Below are 21784 nucleotides of genomic sequence, written 5' to 3' on the forward strand. Positions count from 1 at the left end.
AAGGAGGACTGCAAGATGACAAACACGAGCGCTTTCTTCGTCATTTTTGAGCTTTCTTTCCACACTTCAGTGCTTCAGGCTGCAGAAATTTTACACCATGGACTTAGGCCAACTCGCACATATCGCTATTATTCGCTGCTATGTTACTCTAGATTCTTCGAAATCCCTGTAACAACGCAAATGTTTTCCTTGCGGGCTTACTGTTATGTGTGCACCTTAGAGCATTCGGGAGTGAAGTACCTCATACTTGAAAATCTGCTTTTTTTTTATACTTTCATAAAGCGCGGAGACCTATTTACGAAACTTTACGGTGAGAGTGTTCCCCATCTGGCAAAGAAGCTTGGGACCAAGTTGAGGACCGCGCAAAGCTCGATGGAACGAAGAATCTTAATAATATAATAATAATATTTGGCGTTTTACGTGCCAAAACCACTTTCTGATTATGAGGCACGCCGTAGTGGAGGACTCCGGAAATTTTGACCACCTGGGGTGCTTTAACGTGCACCTAAATCTAAGCACACGGGTGTTTTCGCATTTCGCCCCCATCGAAATGCGGCCGCCGTGGCCGGGATTCGATCCCGCGACCTCGTGCTCAGCAGCCCAACACCATAGCCACTGAGCAACCACGGCGGGTAACGAAGAATCTTAGGCATAACGTTGAAAGACAGAAGTAGAGCGGATTGGATCAGAGAGCAAACGGGTATAGCCGAAATTCTAATTGACATTGAGAGAAGAAAAGGCAGCTGGGTATGTCATGTAATGTGCAGGTTATATAACCGTTGGCTATTAAGGTTACAGAGTGGGTACCTAGAGAAGGGAAACGCTGTCGAGGATGGCAGAAGCTTAGGTGGAGCGATGAAATTAGGAAATTCTCGGGTGCAGGTTGGAATCGGTTGGCGCAGGACAGGGGTAATTAGAGGTCGCAGGGAGAGGCAGTGGATTTAAAATAAGCTGATGATGGGGATGATGTTCCCCAATTGACTTCAGGGCCGGAGCGAAATATCTTGGCCTAAAATGGCGGTCAAATTAATATAGCTACATTGACATTGGGCTTAGGAGTCATTGGGGATACTTTCCCACAAGGGGCGTCGTGGTGGCGGTACATACAGTATACATAACTGAATATTAGTTGGAAGAAAATAAACCACCAAACACAGCAGAACTAATTAGCACGTAGAGGCGTTAAATAAAACAAGCAATCGCATCGCCAATTCTCCCGGTCTTCCTTTTTTTTCGCCTCCTGGTTCAATGATACGCATTTTTACTTCTTCAATGCTATGAGCATCGCCGCGTGAATGGGTAACAAAAGGAAGCAACGATAGCTGTACTTACGTTTACTAAGGTTGGCAATGAGATGTTGCTGCCTCCAATTTGTCTCCTTTCTCATTTACTTCAAACCATTGGCTTTTGTTTAAATATTGACAAAATAGGACGTGCAAGAACGTCCAGCTTCGGAAATGCGCGGACAACCACTCCGTTGGCGGTGCAGCATCTCGTCAAAAGCAAGCTCTGCTGCAGTAAGCCTTTCTGCTCTTAGCATCACACTCCTGTTTTCCCAAGAAGATGCGCCACCCAACAGCCGCATAGCCGTCCTCTACAGCCACTACCTCAGGGAAAGGGGCATAACGGAGATACGTCCTCGACGCCCAAGTTGTCGCACACTGTCCCCTGTGTACGACATTCTCAAGACGTGAACGCGAAAGAAGCGAAGTTGGCAGAAGCTAAACGGGCGTCTTTTTGTTGAAGTGGGCGAAGATTACAAAGAAGCGAAAAAGAAAAGCGCAGCAAAATGATCAGCGTCAATTGCTGATCTTGCCAAGAGTCCCGGTGGGCCACAACAGGATAAAGTTGGGCACTAACGAGGATTCGGCGCAGAAAGGAAGCATCTAAAGCCCGTCTGGGTTGCCTGAAAGATCGCCTGCCGCTCAGTTACGGCTACCATCCACTCACGAGCGCCCGTCGCCGAAAGAACCCGATTGCCTCGGAACGTGCAACAGGATGTTTTTTGGCTCTCGCGGAAATTCGCGAAATATTAGCGGCTCCTTCACTGCTTGAGAGAAGTTTTGGAGGATGCCGTTGTCACCGCGAAGCTCTTATAAGGACTGCTTTGCGAATTTCCAGCCACAACAGAAATGTTTAATCGATCCTCCTAAATTCGCCTTCGTACCGCGATTATGGGAACGCTCCAGCTGGAGTTTAATCGGGGGTAATTATAGAGGAAAATAAACATGTTTACGATTGAAATGCTGCATCAGCTTCGTATACAGAGAATTATGCTATAGTTTTGTCTCTTATGGTACTTCAGATGTTTTTAGAGTATACGATACAAGGCGTGTTGAGTTGGCCACCTTATTCTCACCACTACAGCTGCAGGAAGCCGTCCCCGCGACATCCGTAGTATTGACCACAGGGCCACGGAAGGACGGCGTGAGGTATATGCGATGCAAGTCACTCAACATTTTATTGGTACGAGCCAACATTGGCGAAGACGTCCTGCGCACATTGAGACGATTCTTTAATAGCCTCTGGCGGTTGTTAGATGCAGCCAACCGGACTACTGTTCTGGTGAATTACCACTATGAGCTGAACAGCAGGCAGAGAGAAACGGCTTCACCAAATTTCCTTCGTCAAGTGTCATGAAAAAAAGCCAACTCGTAGTATCGACACGTGTGAGTTAGACGCGTGTTCTCTGCATTACAATACGAAGCGATCATGTCGGATGACATACTGAAACGCATTCAGAAAATAACTTGAAACTTCTCTATCAAGATGGTGGTGGTGTTGATACAGGCGGGATTGGTCTTCGATAGGTCTGTGCATCATGTTCAGTGTCGAATAGGTCACGTAACGTTGCTCAGTCTAGTTTCTCGCAGATACGCGAGTAGAATGGGCGACCTTTCTTAGAGCACTATACGCGTTTCTTCCGACAAAGCTTTCCTGCTCTCCACTTAATCTCACGGAAGCGTTGACCGAAGGATCAGCGCTATGCCACGGAGCGCCATAGCGAAAGCCGCAAGAGTACGCGCATGCGCGCGCTGTACGTAGCCTGCCCAAGCAGCCTTCTAGGCTTTACATACTGTGCAAAATAGCAGCCGATGCCTAACAGCTCATTGATATCTCGCCACCGCTTATTGTATCCATCCCGTGCACGCACTAGCCGACCAAGCGCAGCAGATTCATGGGAGCTACGCGGCGCTGGCTCAGAAATGCGAGCGCGCATTTGTTCCAATGTTGGATGTGGATAAGCAGCAAGGGGTACGTCGAGCTCAATGGAACAGACTGTATATGCAGTCGTTCATCGAACAGGAGGATGCTGTACGCCCCGCATGTGCCTGCTCTAGATACTTTCACAGATGCGCGCCATGATGCTGTGGCGAGAGTCACCTATAGAGATCAAAGAGGTCTACACTTTTAGACAAAATGATTCGAACGCAATAACAGGGAAGAAAATTGCTGAGGTTTCAAGGTAAAGTTTAGAAAAAGACAGTTCTGCTCTGCCTTCAGACTATTAGTGCACTGAAGCAAACTATTTAAACAATTCCGAACGTAAATAAGTCTTTGCTGTTTAACGCTAGAAAATTTTGCAGGCATTCCTGTCCAGCTTCGCTTAGCATTGCTCCGAGCTTCGTTTTGACCGCACAGCAAAAATCGACGATCGGTTCTGACGCGTGCGCTCTCGATTTGCCTATAGGCAGAGAGCTGCTACGGGGGGGAAATCACATGTTCAGTGCCCCGTCTTGATTTTTGTAGCTTCTTCCAGTTCCAGAATTTCAGTGCCGAAAAGCATTCCTTACGTCGGAAACAGGCAGCAGCGGGTAGCGCTTACACAATACCATGTTGCCGGCCAACATAAGCCAGCTATGAACGTTTGTGCATGGCACTTTTTGTTAAACGGTAAAACAATAACACGGTTATTTTATTTCAGATAAACTCATAAAGGAAACACGAGAAGCTCTAATTTAAGGCCAGCTATAGTGAATGCTCTCAAACAAGGTCAACTTAGAATGTATACAGCAAGAGACACTCGTATCGACTCGAAACTAACTGGGAAACTCAAGCGCATGGCCGAAGGTAGAGGGCGCCTTCAACCAGTGACCATCAGAGACAGCCGTGCATATTCTGTTTGGCTGCAGGAATCGAATAAACATATTGTGGTGTCCGTCTTTGATGCCAAGCGCTCTCACCTCAACTGCAACGGCTGCAAACAATGTGCTACTGCACCAGTATAGACAGTTGGGAACATTTTATGACGTGTCGCTTTAGCGACGAAACGAGAGAAGGACCCTCAAAGAAATCGTAAGCAATTGCAACCGTCTTGAGCGCGCATCCTCGCAGAGAAAATTAACAGCGAAGATCCCTACAGAAGGCGGATAAAACTACCTTCGGCCATGCGCCAGCGTTTCATTTGACAGACAGCACAAACGCCACTACAATGCGTTTATCGCGAACACAACGTTGCAAGGTCAGACAATAAAAACATTGTTACAAACTAGAGGAATTACACTAACAAAATGTTGGTAAACAAATTTACGAATAAATAAAGGTTGCGTAAAACAATGTTAAAAAAACCTCGGCTCAGCCGATGGCCTAGCAATGGGCCCCTGGAAAAGATCTTCCTCGCAGGTACCGACGCCGAACCGCACCGCCTGATGCCTCTCGTCGCAGGGACAACGCCGATGCTGCGAGCGGTTCCCCGGAGGCAGCGCGGTCGGAGGACGGCGCTGGTCCAGATGGATCTGGCGCAGCAGGACCTCACTGTCCAGGTCTCGGAAAAAGGTCGCCTGGCCCCTGTGCACAGCGAAATCGTCGTCGCAGTAGGCGACTTCAGACGTGAAGCAGTTCCCAATAACGGTATGAAAAAGAGGAAACTGCGCTTTATCTTGGTAACTGCCCTGCACCGCAACTGGTTCTTCCAGGATTTCACGTTGGAACAAATCCTGTCCACACGTGCCCCGTGCTTCGAACCCTTCCTGCCGTGGACAGCTGTCGTGAAACGACGTCGTCGGGGAGGGGATGCTGCAACAAGCAAGGATAGTTTTTTTTCTTCTACCAGGCATTGATTAATGGCGGGCGAAAATGGGAAGTCTCAGCCTCGAGCCAGCGTTCCTGCGAAGACGTCGTCCTCATCAGGGCAAAGACTTGCTTCTAAGGAAAGCAAATCCCCTTTCGAAACGCTACGTCCAGACTGGCGCATGCCTTGTTCGTCCGCGGTTCCTCAATTCTTATCTCCGCAACGCAGTACGTGACCACTATTTTAGACAAGCGAATGGATGACAAGACTAGTGAATCAATGAAACGTGAAAGAACGCTTTCTATCATTGTGCCGTATAAGCGGAGGTAAAATGCTTGATGGCACAGGAAATCACACTCGTTTCAAGCTAACCTATATTCGCCATATCGTTGCTGTTTCCTTAGAAATTTAAAATGCCGTGGTAATGCAATTAATGGTGGTCATTATTTACTGTTGTGTTTACATATCAATATCTTCTCAAGGACCATTAGGCTACTCACGTCTGTTTCACTAAAGAATTGGACACTAGTGCCCTCATGTTTTGCTGCAAGCTATAGTATCAGCTAACAAGGAAACCTCATTTTTGAAAAAAAAATATGCTTCATTTCCTAAAGTTTGATAGTAATTTCACCAACCTGTAGGGTCCCAACGAAGCGAGAGTGACCGGTGTGCGATCGCCCAGAGGTGCGACGTCCTGCATTCCACAAGGAAACACTACTGCATGGTTCAATGTCTGCAAAGGAAGATCGACCAGCATAACTTGGTCATATTCCGAGACTTACACCTATATTCGTCATTGCACTGCCTCAAAAAGACGAAATTAAGGAAGTAACTATTTGCTCGATCAATGATTCTGACACTGGGAAGGTGACCCAGTCACGGCAGTACGCAAACGTGCCTATCATTAATTAAATTCTGGCGTTCTACGTGCCAGAGCCACGGGTTAATTTTGGCCACCTGGTTTTTTTTAACGAGCCTTAAATATACAAGTACAGCGTTTTCTGAATTCCTGCCTGATCGAAATGCGACCACCCGCGACCTAGAGCTCCGCAGCGCAATGCCATACCCACTCGGCAACCACCGCGGGTAGTATTCTTCCATAGGTAATGCATATGCCAGACACAAACCTATCTGCGACAACTTTTGCTCTAGCGATTGCTACACAATCTGCGGCCTCATCTGCTGCCTAGAAATCAATTATTTCGAATTGCTGTTTTCTTTCCGTGTCTCTCTCTCAGGGCGGCGCACTTGCAGAGACGGTTTTGTGCGCCTTGCTTCTTATGGAAATCCGAGTCGTTCGCGCTGCTCTTCCCTGCCGGATCAACGCTGGCGACGCGGAAGCGCTCTATGCGTGAAGTAATTTAGAGGGCGGGCCGAGGGGCTTCTGTAAGAAAGGCGCCGACATTTCTATGAAATTTCAGCTGTGTTTGCAGCTTCGATCAGTGACATCTTTGGGGAGACGCTTCTCTCCGCGTGATCCGCGCACCCCGCGTTTGACTGCTTGCAACCTCCCACTCTCGGCGAGCAGCCGTTTAAGTCCCTCACCGAGTATGTCGGCGCCGTTAACGATAGCCGTTGCAGGCAATGGAGCTGTAACGGTGCCAAGGACAAAGTGAAGCGATACCTTTTTATACATGGACTTTAGCTGCTTCCTCACTTTGGGTCACATGCTTTCGTTGCTCACCACGCCTTAGGGAGCGCACACTCGTGAGGCACGGAAAGACAGTGACACGCGTCTGTCACCGCAACTTTCCCTAACGTAGTGCTCGAAATTATTCTTAGGCTGTGAACAACTAGTTGTCGGGTTAGAAGTTGCAGTAAGTTGAACTGGATAATACAAGACCCAGATGGGAGTAAACCGAAATGTAAGCTACTTTTTTTCCGCGTTCCGTTTATGCGAGGACTGCCGTGTCACCGATTCCAAGAGAAGCATAACATAATCGAGGTATTTCTCTGGCGGGACTAATTTTACACCGTTTCCAATTCAAGCTCGTGTATCTGTATTGCCATTATGCAAGGTCGCTCTCAGTGCATTCCCGCCGAAACAAAGGTGGGAGGCTTCTTTCTCAACTATGGTCTCACCTGGTGGCTGTCCGAAAGCAGTTCGTGAACGAAGCCCTCTTTAAGGTGAATCAACACTGGCTTCGCGCCGACAGGCCAGCAGTCCTCCGACAGCTTAAGTATGCGCACCGTCACCTGGTAGCGGATGTCGGCGCGTGTGGGAGCCGCACGAACAGAAAACTACAAAAGCGAAGAATAAGTGACGATTAATGAACCACCTATAAATTTGCTCCAAAGCAATGGACAAAAGCTCAACGTAAGCGTAGCGTAAAAAAAAAATGACGAAGAGAAAAACATGGAAATACCCGAGGAGCTTATCAGAAGCACATCTCAGTGCGCGCCCACTGAGGGAAGGGATTAACCTGAAATACTCTATGGCTGCCAAAGACAAGAGTGTTTGAAAGTTTGTATTGATTACCGAGTCCTTACGTAACATTTGACACGTACATAAAACAAATGGCGGAGTTTTGCGCGCCAGGATCACGTTCTCATTACAAGGCACACCACAGGGATGGGACTCCGGATAAATTTTGAACACCTGGGGCTCTTAATGAGCCCCGAAATCTACGTACCCGAGCGTTCCTTGTGCATTTCACTCCCCTTTAACATACGGCTTACACAGTTAAATAAGTAACCCATACAGAACGGATTAGGTAAGAATCCTACAAGGAGAAAAAAAAATACAGGTTTTAGTTTAATTCAAGTCCGCAGAAATGGATCACCTCTGCCCGAACAACCAAACGAAAAAGGAGTATTACTACTGCATTACAGATATTAAGAAGGGATAACGTATTTTAAACAGAACTTACACAGCACAATGTATCTTTCAGAAGAAAATGTATAGGAATAACTTTGCCAGTGGTTTTTATAAATATCCTGTTGAGCAATAGCGCGTCATCGAATGTGCAGCCCTTAGAGCAGTTCTTTATTAAACTGAAGCAATGACTCCATATCCTCCTGCAAAGGAAGAGATGCTGTCGTGCGGACATCGGACGCATGGAAATAATTCAGAGAAAAAAATCCCCAACTTGGGAAACTACGGGATCCGGCAAAGGAAGTTCTATAAAAGACATCAGGCAATGCTAGGATCTAGCGTATGAAAGGAAAAATTGTCTTCCATCGGAATGTAGCACGAAGCTACAAAGAAAACAGGTAGGAGTTTCAAAGAAAGAGAAACATGTATGTAGTGCCATTTATTCCAGCACATTTAAAATAACATTATGGTAACCTTGCGCGACAGACTATTTGCGACTCAAATTTATGTGCAATAGAAAGGCAGACAGGGGGTACCTGCACGGTAACTTTCTAGTTGGAGTTTCTCCAGTTCCTCTAAAACATTTCCCACCGGCCTCGTTCACCCACTTCAACAAGTCGACATACGAGCAGAGCTACAGCTGTTGAGCAGATGCTCTTGAAAGGGCAAACCACTTACAAACATCGCCCACCAAACTAACACTGCAACTGAGCTACTTTTTTTTTTACGGTCAAATCGAAGCTGCGATAAGGTCTCCTGCACATGTGCGCAAATATTTCTGTAGAAATTTGCTACAATTTTCTTACCGTTACGATTCTGAAATTTAATTAACTGCTCGAAGCAGTGTTCTAAGGCCCCTCACGCCAGCTTAGCAATGCAGAACGGCGCTCCTCACGCATGCACCTAAATACTGAATTTGGTAGCTTGTTCTTCCCAATGCCCACCAAATTTTTTGCTGGAGAGAAATGAGAGTCTGAAAGCGGGGTGGTGAACCGAAGGACAAACCCAATTTGCTATCGTAAAGTTCATCTACGGAAACGCCTTAGCTGCAAACGTTTTATTCCTGCGGCAACCAGTGAGCGCAAACCCAAGTGATACTAATATGATAATTTCCTAAGTCCCCTACCCACCCTCTTTTATTGAAATAAATAATTGTGAAATATGAAGTCACCCAACGGTGACTGCTACTGTTTTTCATAACGGTAACATAAGAATAATCTAGTAATCAAGCTTGTGCGTGAAGAATTAGATTTACTTATAATTACGTTCGTCAGTAATATTGTGACTTAATTACTTTGGAAACTGGGACGCACGCAATTCAATTAATTTTTTCGCTAACCGATTACTGCAGTGTTTCATACAGAAACTGAAAGCAATGGTTTTATGTTTGCAACACTTATCGAACAACGGAACAATGCACAGCGCGTTTCTTTTTTATGCGAAGCATATTACGAGAGCTCAACCCAGCTCCTCAGGCGCGGCGGTGTGGCCTTGAAACCACGTGACACCGTGACGTCACGACAGAGGAGAAGTGGCTTTGGCTCAACTCTTGCAAGACGGGCTGGGTGGGAATCGAACCAGGGTCTCCGGAGTGTGGGACGGAGACGCTACCACTGAGCCACGAGTACGATGCTTCAAAGCGGTACAAAAGCGCCTCTAGTGAATGCGGTGTTGCCTTAGAAACGAGCTGTTTCTAAGGCGTGCGTCTCTTGCTCAGGCGCACATTTCGTTGCCGCGCCGAACGCTGCTTTGCTCGACGCTCACCGCGTCCAATGCGGGGCGCGTAGTCGCTGCCCTGTAGCCCATTGTCTTACACCCCTTGGCGGGTCGACGGGAACGCTGTCGCGTTCCACTCTTGAAGGCGAAGCAGTAATGCATGAGTTGTTTCTTCGTCTAGCCGAACCAAATATAGCCAAGCAACAGCAGTTCACCAGGCTAAACAGTGGTTCAACAACTAAAATAAAGGCTAGTATGCTTCGCATCCTGGGCTTAACCTTACCTAAGCCACAGCCATTTTTTTATTTGTAATCAGACATTGGCACGCAGCTTGGTTCTTGCTAAGTACGCGGCCGCGTAACAGCTACTTCTCAAGCTGGCTGGTATACGATTTTTTCTGCACACGACGCGTTGAATCAGGGCTAGCAGACTGGAGGAGAGCAGAATGGAAGAATCACTACCGAAGGACTGTCAGTGTAGGTACTTAGGCTTGTTGGTGTAACATTCTGCAGTTTATTCCTGCAGCAGAAATAGCACGCCCGTGTGTCCCTGTGCCATTTTCGCCACAGGAAAAAAAAAACTGAAGGTCTGTTGTGAAGAGGGAGAGCTGCTGAGGCAGATAACACCGCGGCATGCTGCACACGCTGAGGGTGAGCGAATTCAGAAAAGAATGCAGAGCAAGTGCGTTCGGAAATGCCGGAGTCGGCACTTGTATGTATCTGAGTGCGTGGTCAAGGCGAAGAAAAAGAACGCCTACTGGAATTTAATCTGGACTAGCATTTAATCTTATCTACGAGTTCCATCTCCCTTCGATGGAAACTCTCGGCCACCACCCGATCAATCGCAGCGACTCTCCTGCAGGCTCGGATCTTTAGTTTTGCCATTGATTGCGTCACGTCTATGTTACGATAATGGCACTTTTGTAACTTGGGCTGTTTCCAGACGCTGTTAAGACGGCTTGACAGTAAAGCCTTCGGACCTTGTAGATGCCCTAGAATTTTATAGCGTCACATATTCAACCGCAAATCGTCCGACTATAAAATTGCCTCAGAATTCTGACTGTTACCGTCGACTCCCAATCTTTAAATTTGGACGCGTTCTCTTCCACGGAATACGGTATGGCACATCTTGGATCAAGAGCTCAGGGTCGCTATCTTGTACACGTTCGAAAAGCCGACGTTCAATTTCGCCTCACGCGATTGGACTAGATTGGCCTAGGCCGCGATATCGGCGCAGCCTGGACAATCGCGCGAGGCGAAATCGAACGTCGGCTTTTCGAGCGTGTACAAGATAGCGGCCCAGGCCGCTGAAATTGTCTTCCGGACGTTCCTAAAGGATGTTCACTGTGATAATTGGCGCTAATGCAGGAACCACAGCTGTCAGCACTTACGGCTTGTTACGTTTCGCCTATACGACGCACGGTATAGCCGGCGCGGATGCAACGGACGCCGGGGCTTCGTTCAAAGCGGCGGACATTTTGGCCCGTTCAGCGCAGCCGCAACACCTCCCCGCCAAGCGCGTCCAGGCATGTTTCAGTGCCACGTGTCTTCAAGTGTGCGTGTGTTTGTGTGTTGGTGCCCACACTTGTCAAAGCGCGGCAGCCGGGGAGAGGAGCTCCCCAAGTGTGAAGCGAGGAGGTCTGACCGGCGCCGGCCCGTCGGATGCGTCACCTTGTCTCGACGTGTCTCTCAGCATGTCAGTGCCCCGCCGTCACGTGGCCTCATCCCGAGACGTTCCTACTTGCCCTCACCTCCGAGAGTATAAAAGCAGCTGCCCCCGGGCGCCAAGAGAGGCTCCGATTTCTTCTGTCGAGTAACGTGCTCTCCCTTCTCTCCACTTCGGTCGACCTGACCGCCCGCTCTTTTGCGATGCTAGAATAAACAAGTTCTGTTAGCAGTCGACTCATGCTTTTCCGGGACCTTCGGATGCTTCCAGTTGTGTCCCAGGCCGCCAGGCCAACGCTACCCTTGGGGCTTGCGACCCAAATGCAGCAACTCGTGCCAGTGGTGCGATTGCAACAGGCTGCTAGACGACAGTAGTTGGTGTTCCGAGCCTTTTGGTATGCGGGTTTTATTGCGCTATCTCTAATTGTGCTCTACATCTTTATTCGCATGTCGAACCGACACTCCACTGCATTTATTCACAAAAGAAAACGAGGGAGATAATCGCACTATTACGACTGACATCAGGTACGGCGGTCTTGGTCGATAAGTGGCGCCCGTTTTTTACTGCATAGCTCATAACGATTTAAGGGAACGGCGCTCTATAAAGCACATATTTTGTCCCTTAAATGTATGCTCACGCCGATTAACAATGACAATGAGCTCACTACTGTAATGCGAGTTAATCTCATAATGACGGTAGAACGCTGCTAGCTACCAGACGGGATTAGCTAATCGCGAACAAAGTGGCACCCTAGGCTGCTCGGATCCACTTGCGCGCATGTCCAGCAACATCAACACGAATAAATCAACCAGATATGCCGGGAATAGCAAGTGGTGCGCAAATTTCATACAACGCCTTTATTCAATTATAAAGTAAATTGTACCCACGAGTGGTAACAACGCCCTGAGTTGATTGTACCACCCAAAATATGGCCATGTCGTCCCTGCAAACTTCTTAATCTCATCCGCCCACCTAACTTTCTGCCGCCCTCTGCTACGCTTCCCTTCCCTGAGAATCCAGTCCGTAACCCTTAATGACCACCGGTTATCTTCCCTCCTTATTACATGTCCTGCCCATGCCCATTTCTTTTTCTTGATTTCAACTAAGATGTCATTAACTCGCGTTTGTTCCCTCACCCAATCCGCTCTTTTCTTATCCCTTAACGTTACACCCATCCTTCTTTCCAGGGAGGCCATTCGAATGCAACTCGTCGGTGCCGAAAGAATGGCAACGACGTTGCGTTGCTCAATCATCCAGCATTCGTTGCGCAGCGCAGGGCTGCTAGCCAATCACCTGCTGCGACGAAGAAATCCGGCGGAGAAAGGTACCGACAACTTACAGCAGGTCTGCTTGTGAAGCAACGCAAAGACGATTATTCAGCGAAAATTGCAATGTGGAATCGGTTAACATGCAGGAACTATCCTGAAGCGTGGTCAACACTGCCGTAACATGACTTCATCTCCATCGACGTTACTAGAGTCACGCAATTTAGAGGATCACACAAAACGTTTGCCCATCTGCATCCACACCACTCCATTGTGAATCATCGCCCGGTAGGGGCCTCCAATCAGCAGTGGCGCGAATGGGTGTGTCACAGGAGCACAACTTTTTTACACAACCTGTAATCAAGTGCGCGAATCAATCCAGACTGGTTGAGGTGAGAGGGAAGTGATACGAGGCCAGAAGGTCAAGTCTAACCAAATAAAGCCCGCTTGGCTACTAGGCACTAGAAAAAAAGGGGGAAAATTCAAAAACCAAATTCTTGGCTTCGAAAAGCTACAGCGCCAAATAGACGAGGTCATAGGCAAAGAACAACGCGAAACAGGAGCTTTTCGAAACAGGTATTACGACCAACTGGCCGAAGTCTCCATTCTATTAAAGTCTTGGCTTTTACGTGCCACAACTACGATGCGATTACGTGACGCCCCATTGAGGAGGGCTTCGGATTAACTTTGACGCCCACAGTTTCTTTAATGTGCGCCCACTACATGGTCCCGGAGCGTTTTTGTGGCCTCCGCGGCCGGGGTGGAAACCGCGACCGCTAGGCCAGCAGCGCAAAACCATAGCCCCTGTGCTACCGCGGCAAATGAGACGGGGGAAAGAGGACTGAAAGATGAGAAGAATTGCACAGCATGCATGGCCACACGCGCAATGAAGCGTTGATCGTTCAGCTCATGGCAAGTGGCCTTATATGAGATTTATGAAAAAAAAGGCACATTACGATTATAAGTGCTCATATTGTTAACGCCCCTGCATCTTCACGGCAACTTTGATCAGAGTCAGCCATAGCACGATGCGGCTTGCGCACGCTAGTTCCGTGACCTAAGATAGCCGTATAGCATTAATGCCCTCCCAAGCTTGCTGCCAAATGTGTGCATTTAAATCGCAAACGCACCTTTCTGTTCATTAGTTTATGCTGTAAATAACACGCACCACAGCACTCACCGACGAACTCCGCAACACTTCCTTGAGATGCGCAGACAAGTCGAGGTGCAGTGTGGACTTGGCCCAACCGAAACCGTGCAGCAGGTTTGGCTGCAGTGCTACATACGACGCTGCGTGGAAAGTGAAGACACCGATTTTAAGCAAGACAAAGCACTCCGAACTCGTGGATATAAGGGTGAATAGGAACGGCAGCAGTTAAGCTCAAAAACAAGCGAGAAACTTCGAAAACTAAAGAATCAGCGAGTCCGGGAGGAAGCATCAAAAAATGAGAAATGAAAGCTGAAACAGCATAGTCTACTTGCCGAATGACACATCTAGAAAAATACCATTTGCAAAAATATTCTGCGCATGTTTGAAAAAGGCATTTTCCAAACGAAAGTGCTATTGTGGGCTTTCCTTCATTGTTGAAGAAACAAAATAGGTTTTCGTAGACTGGCGCCAATGCGCAACTACACAGTGCTGAAGAGCGCGAGTTCTAGGCCCCGTTATCGCGATCTCGTAAAACGCAAAAGACGAAGCTCTCCTCAGCTGACCGAAAAACGGCCAGACATCACCAAGGAGGATTAACATAATCGAGAGTGATAACGGGAATATGCCTTGTTTTCCAACCAGAGTTTCCATTTCTGGCTGCTGCACAGAAGAGGGTGCGCACTATTTTGCAAGTCATCTATCATAACAATCACAGCAGTCATGGATTACTCGGGATCTCTTTTAGTAACAAAGGAGGCAAAAATAAAACTACTCTATCTCATGAGAGACATGAATACATTAGACACAGATATCCTACACCTTCCACCAAGAGCGTTTTTTACAACTGACTTTCATTTTATTCATTTCTTCAAGATTATTGCCGTTCGTGGCCGTTCCGTATCCAGCCACACTCGAAAACTTTCATCGCAGCAGCAAAAGCCTACCAGAATGTGCAATATTAAAAATAAGAATGTAATTCCGGGGTGTTACGTGCCTAAACCACCATATTATTACGAGGTACACAGTAGTGTGGGATGATGAATTAATTTGACCCCCCGCGGTTCTGTAACATGCAGTCAATTCAAGGCACACCGGCGTTTGTGCATTTCGCCCCACCGTGCTCTGTAGGGCATTGCATTTATGTGGCTTACGTAAGCTCTGTTAGCTTAAATATAGAACACATGAACGCTAAAAAATAACCTTGCCAAACATGTGCCCTATAACGTAAAACTACTCCAACTTCCTGACTTCAAACTTACGTAACCGCCGACGCAAGCACCGGGCGGTGACCCGCAGCGTTGTTTGAACCGGCCAATCAAACGCTCTCCTCGTTTATAGGCGGTGAGTTTTGTTTACTTTCAAAACGAATAGCATTGCGCACCTTGACCGGCTTCTCTCATCTCATTGCCTGACAAGAGGCGAGGAGCACGCGGCAGCAGAACAGGTTTCGGTGGGGACGAAGTAGTGCAGTGCAAGTAGATAATCGAATGAGGGTGGTGCTGGCGTCTTTTCATTTGCCCGATTCCCCTTGCTTATAGCTTGTGGTGTCTGGCCGAAAATCGAGGCGGAGTGCAATGGAAGGTGAAAAATGCAGCGGAAACGGATCCTCAGCGAAGAAAAGTTGGCAGAGTGGTGCCGTAAATGTGTAGCAAGCGCTCGACAACGTTATACAATTAAGCAAAAATGTTCATTAAGCGCGAATAAACGGATCCTGGCCAGCAGCTCCGAGTAGCCAGTGTTCGAATGATCTGTTGGCAGACAATTTTGTTTCCGGAATGGGTCAATCTGGCTATTTTCCGAAATAATATTTCACCGACGATTACGATACTCCCTAATGCGAAATTGGAGCGCAGCTCTATAAGTGTTTTCATTCCACGATATATTGAGGCAAAGAATTTGAGAGAGAGACATGTAGCAGAGTCGGTAGTCGTCAAAAATCTGATCTGCGGGTCAAGATCCAGGCTGTTATAGGAGACTCGACGAAGATTGAACTGTAATCGCTGGTGCCGCGTGGCTTCAGAAAGTAGTACACAATTCGCGTCGCGCGTACAATTAGACTACAAAGCAATCGCAAACCAAGCAAAACAAACAAGCTTGAGCGAGAGCCGACTTGAGCAGACAATACGAAACGAGCGGTCTGGTTGAGACGAGATACGAGTTCGCATCGAGCGGTCGGCCAGGTAGGCATGATAGCAGTTTCCCCGAGAGTACGAGGGGCCGCTCACATTGGTCTCCGCCGTTCGCGGCCAGCGTCTCATCTCTCGCTCCGCGTTCGCTACTTCATCTTTCGCTGTGCTCGTTCGCTCGGCTGCGCCGCCGACACCAACACAGCAACGGCTGCGCTCTCAAAACCAGTTTTATGCAGCATACAAATGCATCTTTATCGCGCACACGCCACTTTGACGCGTTGAGCTTTCGCAGTTTTGCAACATCGGGTTGCAGACAGAAGTGGTCTCAGCCCGAAAATTTGACCAATAGTGGTGGAGCAATGGCAAAAAAAAAAAGAATATGTGTATAAACGTAAACATTTTTCTTTTGTTTGGGCTAATTTTGTTTGGACTGCGCACGTCATGTCTTTGCAGTCTTTGTGACGTCGCATGGCAGACAGGTGAACTGGGGTGTCCGAAAAATGTGAGCAATCGCGAAGGACTGATTGCAGAAACGCAATAGAAACAGTTTGGAATATATAGCATTACGTTCAAGCGCCCGTCGTGGCACTCATGCCTCCCGCTTCAATCTGACTTGTGAAGCATTAATGCGTTCGCTGCGGTTGATAGCCAGCTAATTGCAAATAACCTTACTTCCTCCAAGATATTCACCTGTCAAAATTTATTGCATACTGAAGGGCATCCGGATGTGATGCATTCCGAGTCTGCATTCCGGATGTGATGCTCCTACCGGAGCCGGAAATGGAAGCGTCGACCTCGTGCTTATCAGCAGGACATGGCTCAACGTAAGGCACCGATACTGTTACTTAAGGACACGCACTGTTTTCTCACACATGTGACGCACAACGCACAAAAAAAAGCGTTCGCGACAGTAGAAAATGCCTACTTCACTTCTAGCAGAATGCTCCAATTATAGGCACGACTTCAGCAATGGCGGATAAAAAAATCCATAGGAGCTCTCCAAATGATATTTCATACTGACGGCAGTTATGGCTTATGCCCTGCTCCACAGTTCCCTGTAAATTGGAACACCCTTGCTTTATCCATTCTTCGCGCTCGGCCTTGCTTTGTCCGCTCTCCTTTCGAGCGCCACGTTCAAAAGCTCAGCCGGCTGCGAGGTGCCCAAGCTATACCACTTGCGCATTCAGCAGCCTCTTCCTGCGAGCGCTTTTACACTTATTAGCTTTAACGGAACACTTCACCCATGCTGGGCTTCTTGCTCACAACCATAGCACATCGAAGGGTTTGCGAGATTGACGGAATAGTGTGCCTCAGTAAGTCACCACTGCTTGTACGCCCGGGTCGCAGCCAAGCTGGCGTGGACAAGCCCCCGTAACATGAGCCTTGTTTTTTTTTACGCTATTCACACGTACTTTCGTCTGTTTCTTTGAGAAGTGTCATTTTGCGATTCGCTTTCCCGTGATGTTTGTAACATCGCGACAATGCTTTTTGGGAGGAGACATTGACACGTGGACTAGTTTATCTTTTTTGGGTGATCGCTTTTCACGGTCAAGCAAACGCTATCGCGCAGCGCGGATCGCGCCTGTGTGTATCGGAAGTTTCTGGAATGTTATCAGTGGTTCTATCCGCTGTCTGGTTGCCACCGAACCTTGCGTAATCTGATGGCATGTATGAGCGACGCGAATGGTGTGGAACTTTCTGGAGGACACGCGGGCACCAGCGATTTCCCTGGAACGTTCGATGGCTCGTGTATAAAAGCCGACGCGCTTGAACGGCAGATAAGATTTTCGAAGATCGCCGACTGTGTTCGCCGCTATCGTTCTTTGAGCGCAGCCTGCTTTTGCGGACGCAAGTTCGCCCAATAAAACGCTAGTTTCGCAAATCAGTTTTGCTGCCTTCTTCACAGTCACTACAACGCGACACTTACGTTGGCCGCAGGGAATTTCTTGCCACAATGGTTCTCGGGCTGTAGAAAAAAAAAACGATTTGAACAGGAATGAGACGCACCCTCGAACTCACAGACGTCGTCAGAGGAGCCACTTGTCTCTTCATAAATCTGAACGTCCACGGAGACGAAGTACCGCTGCAGCACCTCCATCCCGCGAAGTTGCACGTGAAGGCAGCGGGAACTGCAGGAAGGAGGAAAGCATTTTCGTTCACCCAAATGAACGTTTCATGGGAACTGACGGTCTGGTGTATTGAGGACTGGTGCATATTGTTCCCTTCATTTGATTGTTCCTAGCTGTAATGCGGTTATTGTTAACTTCCTAAACCAATAACTGTCTTGGAAGACCTCAGTGGCACCAGTAAATGGGATAGCAAGCGATGGCGAGAGTACGAGGCGGGACGTGAACAGAATCGCCAATCCAGCCCTGCGAAAGTAGATGTTAGCGAAGCTGCTGAAAATTGTTAGAACTGTTGTGGGGGTGCACAATCCTTTTTTTTAGAGTAAGGGTAGTAATTGTAATTTCGGCATGAGGCCGCTGCTGGTCGCACTGCCTTTTCCCTTTAACACTCATATGCACGCTGCTGCTCGGGAGTCGTATCTGTACGTTGCGTACACATAGCGGTGTTACAACAAGAATGAAATCAGTTGCTAGGCTGGTTTTCTTATGGATGAAAGGCTAGAGACTTCACTCAGCACGTCGCAAGCTGCGGTCGCGGTGGCAGCTTGCGTAACAGTAATATATACAGGGAAACGCATGCGGGGAGCACTTCATGCTCGGCATTATCTGGAGCGCCTTATCAATTATGTGGTTTGGATGCTTGTTATTTGTTGAAACGAATGGTGTTATGTGCTATGCGTGATTCCATATAATGCATTCACTTTTCGCTTCACTTTGCCGAGAGCTTCAAGCCTCTGCCTTAGGGGGGCACGAACCGCTGCTCCTTCCCGGCACTGCCGCCGGGATAGGGCCACGTTTTCACGCGACAGCGTTACAAGCGCCTCATGTTGCAGAAAATCCGGCGTCGGCCGACTCGCCCGTGAGGGAAAATTTCCGTAGATATTTGGGTGTATGTGTATGCCACGCCTTGCTATAAGAAATGCGGAATATGCGGGTTATATTGCCACAGCTTTACACCACTAAAGTCGCTCATACGTTGTCTTACTCTCGACGAAGTTGTTTCTCTAAATTTTGAGAATGACAGTCCACAACAAATGTCATGAAACAAAACACCGACAGCGCATGCCTTTGCGGTAAATCTTCAGATAGACAATGAAAGCGCGGAACAATATCAGCAACCTGTAAATGATTTAATTTTTTGGCGCGCCTGTGCACAACCTCAGGGATCGGCTCACGCAAGAGGCCGCGTTTCTAACAGAAAATTTGCCTTCGTGCACAACGTTCGTCGCCAGCGTTTCGCAGTAAACATTACGGTTACATAAGGTGCAGTTGCCGGGAAGCGTCAGACGCAGTCGGGGACCTTTCAATACTGTCGCGTTCCACTATTAAACAAGCTTAGGCATCCATCAGATTTTTTGCTAACGGACCATGACACGAAAAACGCCGACTATCGAGTGGCTAACAGCTTCGCTCTAAAAGATACAAAGCAAGCCATTGAGCAGCGCACCAATTAGAGTTTCTAGTTGATACCTCGAACTGAAGTCAATGGTAGTGCATCGTTTGCCCTTAGATCCTTTCACAGTTCATTGAACTCTTTCTAATGACCTTTCAACTGTCGTTCCAAGCAGTCCGAACACGCCCAACGCTTAAGCAGGAATATCGCAGCGAAAGGAACAGCTAAACAGGCATTTGCGATAAGAGCATACCTTGTGTGCACGCTAGCCGACAGAAGGCCATCGCTGCCGATGATGGTCTCGGCGTTCCCATTGCTGTGGTCGATTCCATTTTTACATGCGCGAAACATCAGGGTCTCCAGTAACAGCTTATTGTGAGCCGCTGTCACCATTTCGGCGATGACGTTGGGCACATACGTCAGACGCGGCCGCACGAAGTTTCTTGAAGATTGTGCTAGCGGCGTAATAGTGCTCTTCTTGTGATTCCGGCAGCCTGGAAGTCCCTTAAGGTAACGTGGGAGGCTTTCCGTCTCTTCCTCAAAGAGGTCGGAATCATCCAAAGGCGGCGAACGCGCGCGCTCTGCAGCCCTGCTAATGGACGCCCACAGAAGACGCCTCGGCGACGCCCCCCTCTCGATCATTGCCGTTTCCATGAGCACTTCACGAGCACGAAGCGGAGCGCTGAAGGGTGAACACGCTGCAGCACAAGCTGTTACGGAGAGGAGCGCTCGACGCCTTAAGTAGCGTACTGCTCTTTCCTCGATGCGCTCGATGTGTCAGCGCGTTCTGCGGTGGCGCTGCCGCCGCGAATGATGATATGTTCCCAGAAATTGGCCCGAAGAAAAGTTATATGCTCAGTTACGTGACGTCACTTTGCGAATAGTGACGCAGTGAACTTGGCCAGGAGTTGAGCAAGTTGATGCAATGTAGTCAGAACTTAAATATGACGCCAGTTACTCGCCAATGCGAGAACGCCCTCGACGTTGCAAGGTAACTCTGTCTGACAATGGGGAATCGGCGCTGGCGAGGAAGCTTTACCGCTGTTTACGTATAACACAAGAAAATTCCTACGATATGCGTCGGGAAGTGTGTTGATTTGTAAATATACAAGAGACATCTGTCCCTATATCTTTTCGCTGTCACATCTTTTTCATGCAGTCACACGCCATATATTCTTCGTGGTCTCGCTTGTCGGTCGTGCACAATGAACTGATCAACCGCTGTGCACAGTGCATGCGGTGGCGAAATTGTGTATACTTAAAGGGGGGAATCCTGATCAGCGGAGGTTCACGGGTGTTCTCAAACAAGAGCAGCCGACATATTCTGTACTGCTGGAGCGTCCTCGATCGTCTCTTCTGCAGTAGTACGCGGCTAAGAGGAAAGAGCCTCGGCCACGGGGAAGGTAATTAAGGTGATAGAGCAACCGATGAATTGCCTTCAAACTCGTAGTAGTTCAGGCAGTGTAGGGGCAAACGCCACCAATTAAAGGTATTCGTCTTGGAAACGTGACCAGTTGTCCAAGTGAGCTGACGTCCTTCATAATTAAAGCGCAACCGCACAGGTTAGTTCACAAAGGGTTGAAAAGAATGTCGATTCACAACAGAAATTTTAATGGTATCACATGAAACATATTGCTGGTAGCAGTACGCATAGTTTAGGGGAAGAACAACGTGCCATGAGAAAAGCCAGAAACATGGATAAGCCCGAAGTCGCAGAAAAAGAACAAACATCACAGGCAATCACAGGCAAGCGCTGACTTTACCGCCAGCGCTTGCTTGTGATCAGTTTTGCTCGCCTGTGATCAGTCTTGCTTTCCCTGCACGTAGCTGCAGGTTCGGTGGTTCATAATATTGAGGAGGAGATAGAAGAACCAGAAGATACTGCTGCCTTGTCCCTTCGCAGCAGAATCCCACTACTGAATAATTGAAGATTTATCCCGCAATTCAGCATGTGCTTTCTTCTTAGCTTCAGCATGGTGCAGAAAAATGCGTATTTATTAAAGCTAGTAAGTTTGGCGGTTCCGTTATTGCCGCGTAGTGTTTGGCAGTTCTGTGCTAAGCAACGTTTTCACGTTCTTTGTAGATATGGCATAGAGGGGACGGCGCCCAACCAGACCTGTGTAAATAAATATTGAATGGTAGAATGCGGCAGCTGAATTGTGTGAGGGCGATTCCCAATTTACGCGTGGGACTTGAGTTTCCCACGACAACCGCTAGCTTGCTTTCTTCCTATATTTTGGCGCGTATCCACTAAGGAAGTTGGTCGCAAATGGTCACTCCAGCATGTCCGGCGTCTTTGTTCTTTTCTGCCCAACTGCAAGAGAAGTACATAGTGAGTATGGGATGTGCAACTACATTATCTTCATAGATGAGTATTCTTCTGAATAAGCAACTCTATTTTGAAGGATAGCACTCGAAAAAAGAAAATCAGTTACCACATATTATTAATAAGCCACTTGATTTAGAGTAACATGAAATAGATTAGAGCCAACCTAATATTGAATGGCAAGACAG

At 47.9% G+C, this 21784-nt stretch overlaps 1 protein-coding gene across 7 annotated transcripts in view; it reads right to left on the minus strand.

Moving 5' to 3' along the window:
• Window positions 1–3897: 3897 nt before the first annotated feature.
• The window catches only part of LOC139052198 (uncharacterized), a 114443-nt gene continuing 96556 nt past the window's right edge, over window positions 3898–21784 (minus strand). For 2 of the 7 annotated variants that reach the window (XM_070529272.1, XM_070529271.1), the window contains exons 2-7: window positions 19524–21584; window positions 17759–17880; window positions 13653–13762; window positions 7094–7252; window positions 5647–5744; window positions 3898–5016 (exon numbers count right to left, since the gene is read on the minus strand). In XM_070529272.1, the coding sequence (XP_070385373.1) occupies window positions 4560–5016; window positions 5647–5744; window positions 7094–7252; window positions 13653–13762; window positions 17759–17880; window positions 19524–19924 (1347 nt within the window). In that variant the 5' untranslated portion in view covers window positions 19925–21584 and the 3' untranslated portion in view covers window positions 3898–4559. The remainder of the gene's footprint in view (window positions 5017–5646; window positions 5745–7093; window positions 7253–13652; window positions 13763–17758; window positions 17881–19523; window positions 21585–21784) is intronic. The other 5 variants (XM_070529273.1, XM_070529276.1, XM_070529274.1 and 2 more) reach the window with 5 other exon arrangements.

The sequence above is a fragment of the Dermacentor albipictus genome, unplaced genomic scaffold (genome assembly GCF_038994185.2).
Source record: "Dermacentor albipictus isolate Rhodes 1998 colony unplaced genomic scaffold, USDA_Dalb.pri_finalv2 scaffold_19, whole genome shotgun sequence".
Lineage (NCBI taxonomy): Eukaryota > Metazoa > Arthropoda > Arachnida > Ixodida > Ixodidae > Dermacentor > Dermacentor albipictus.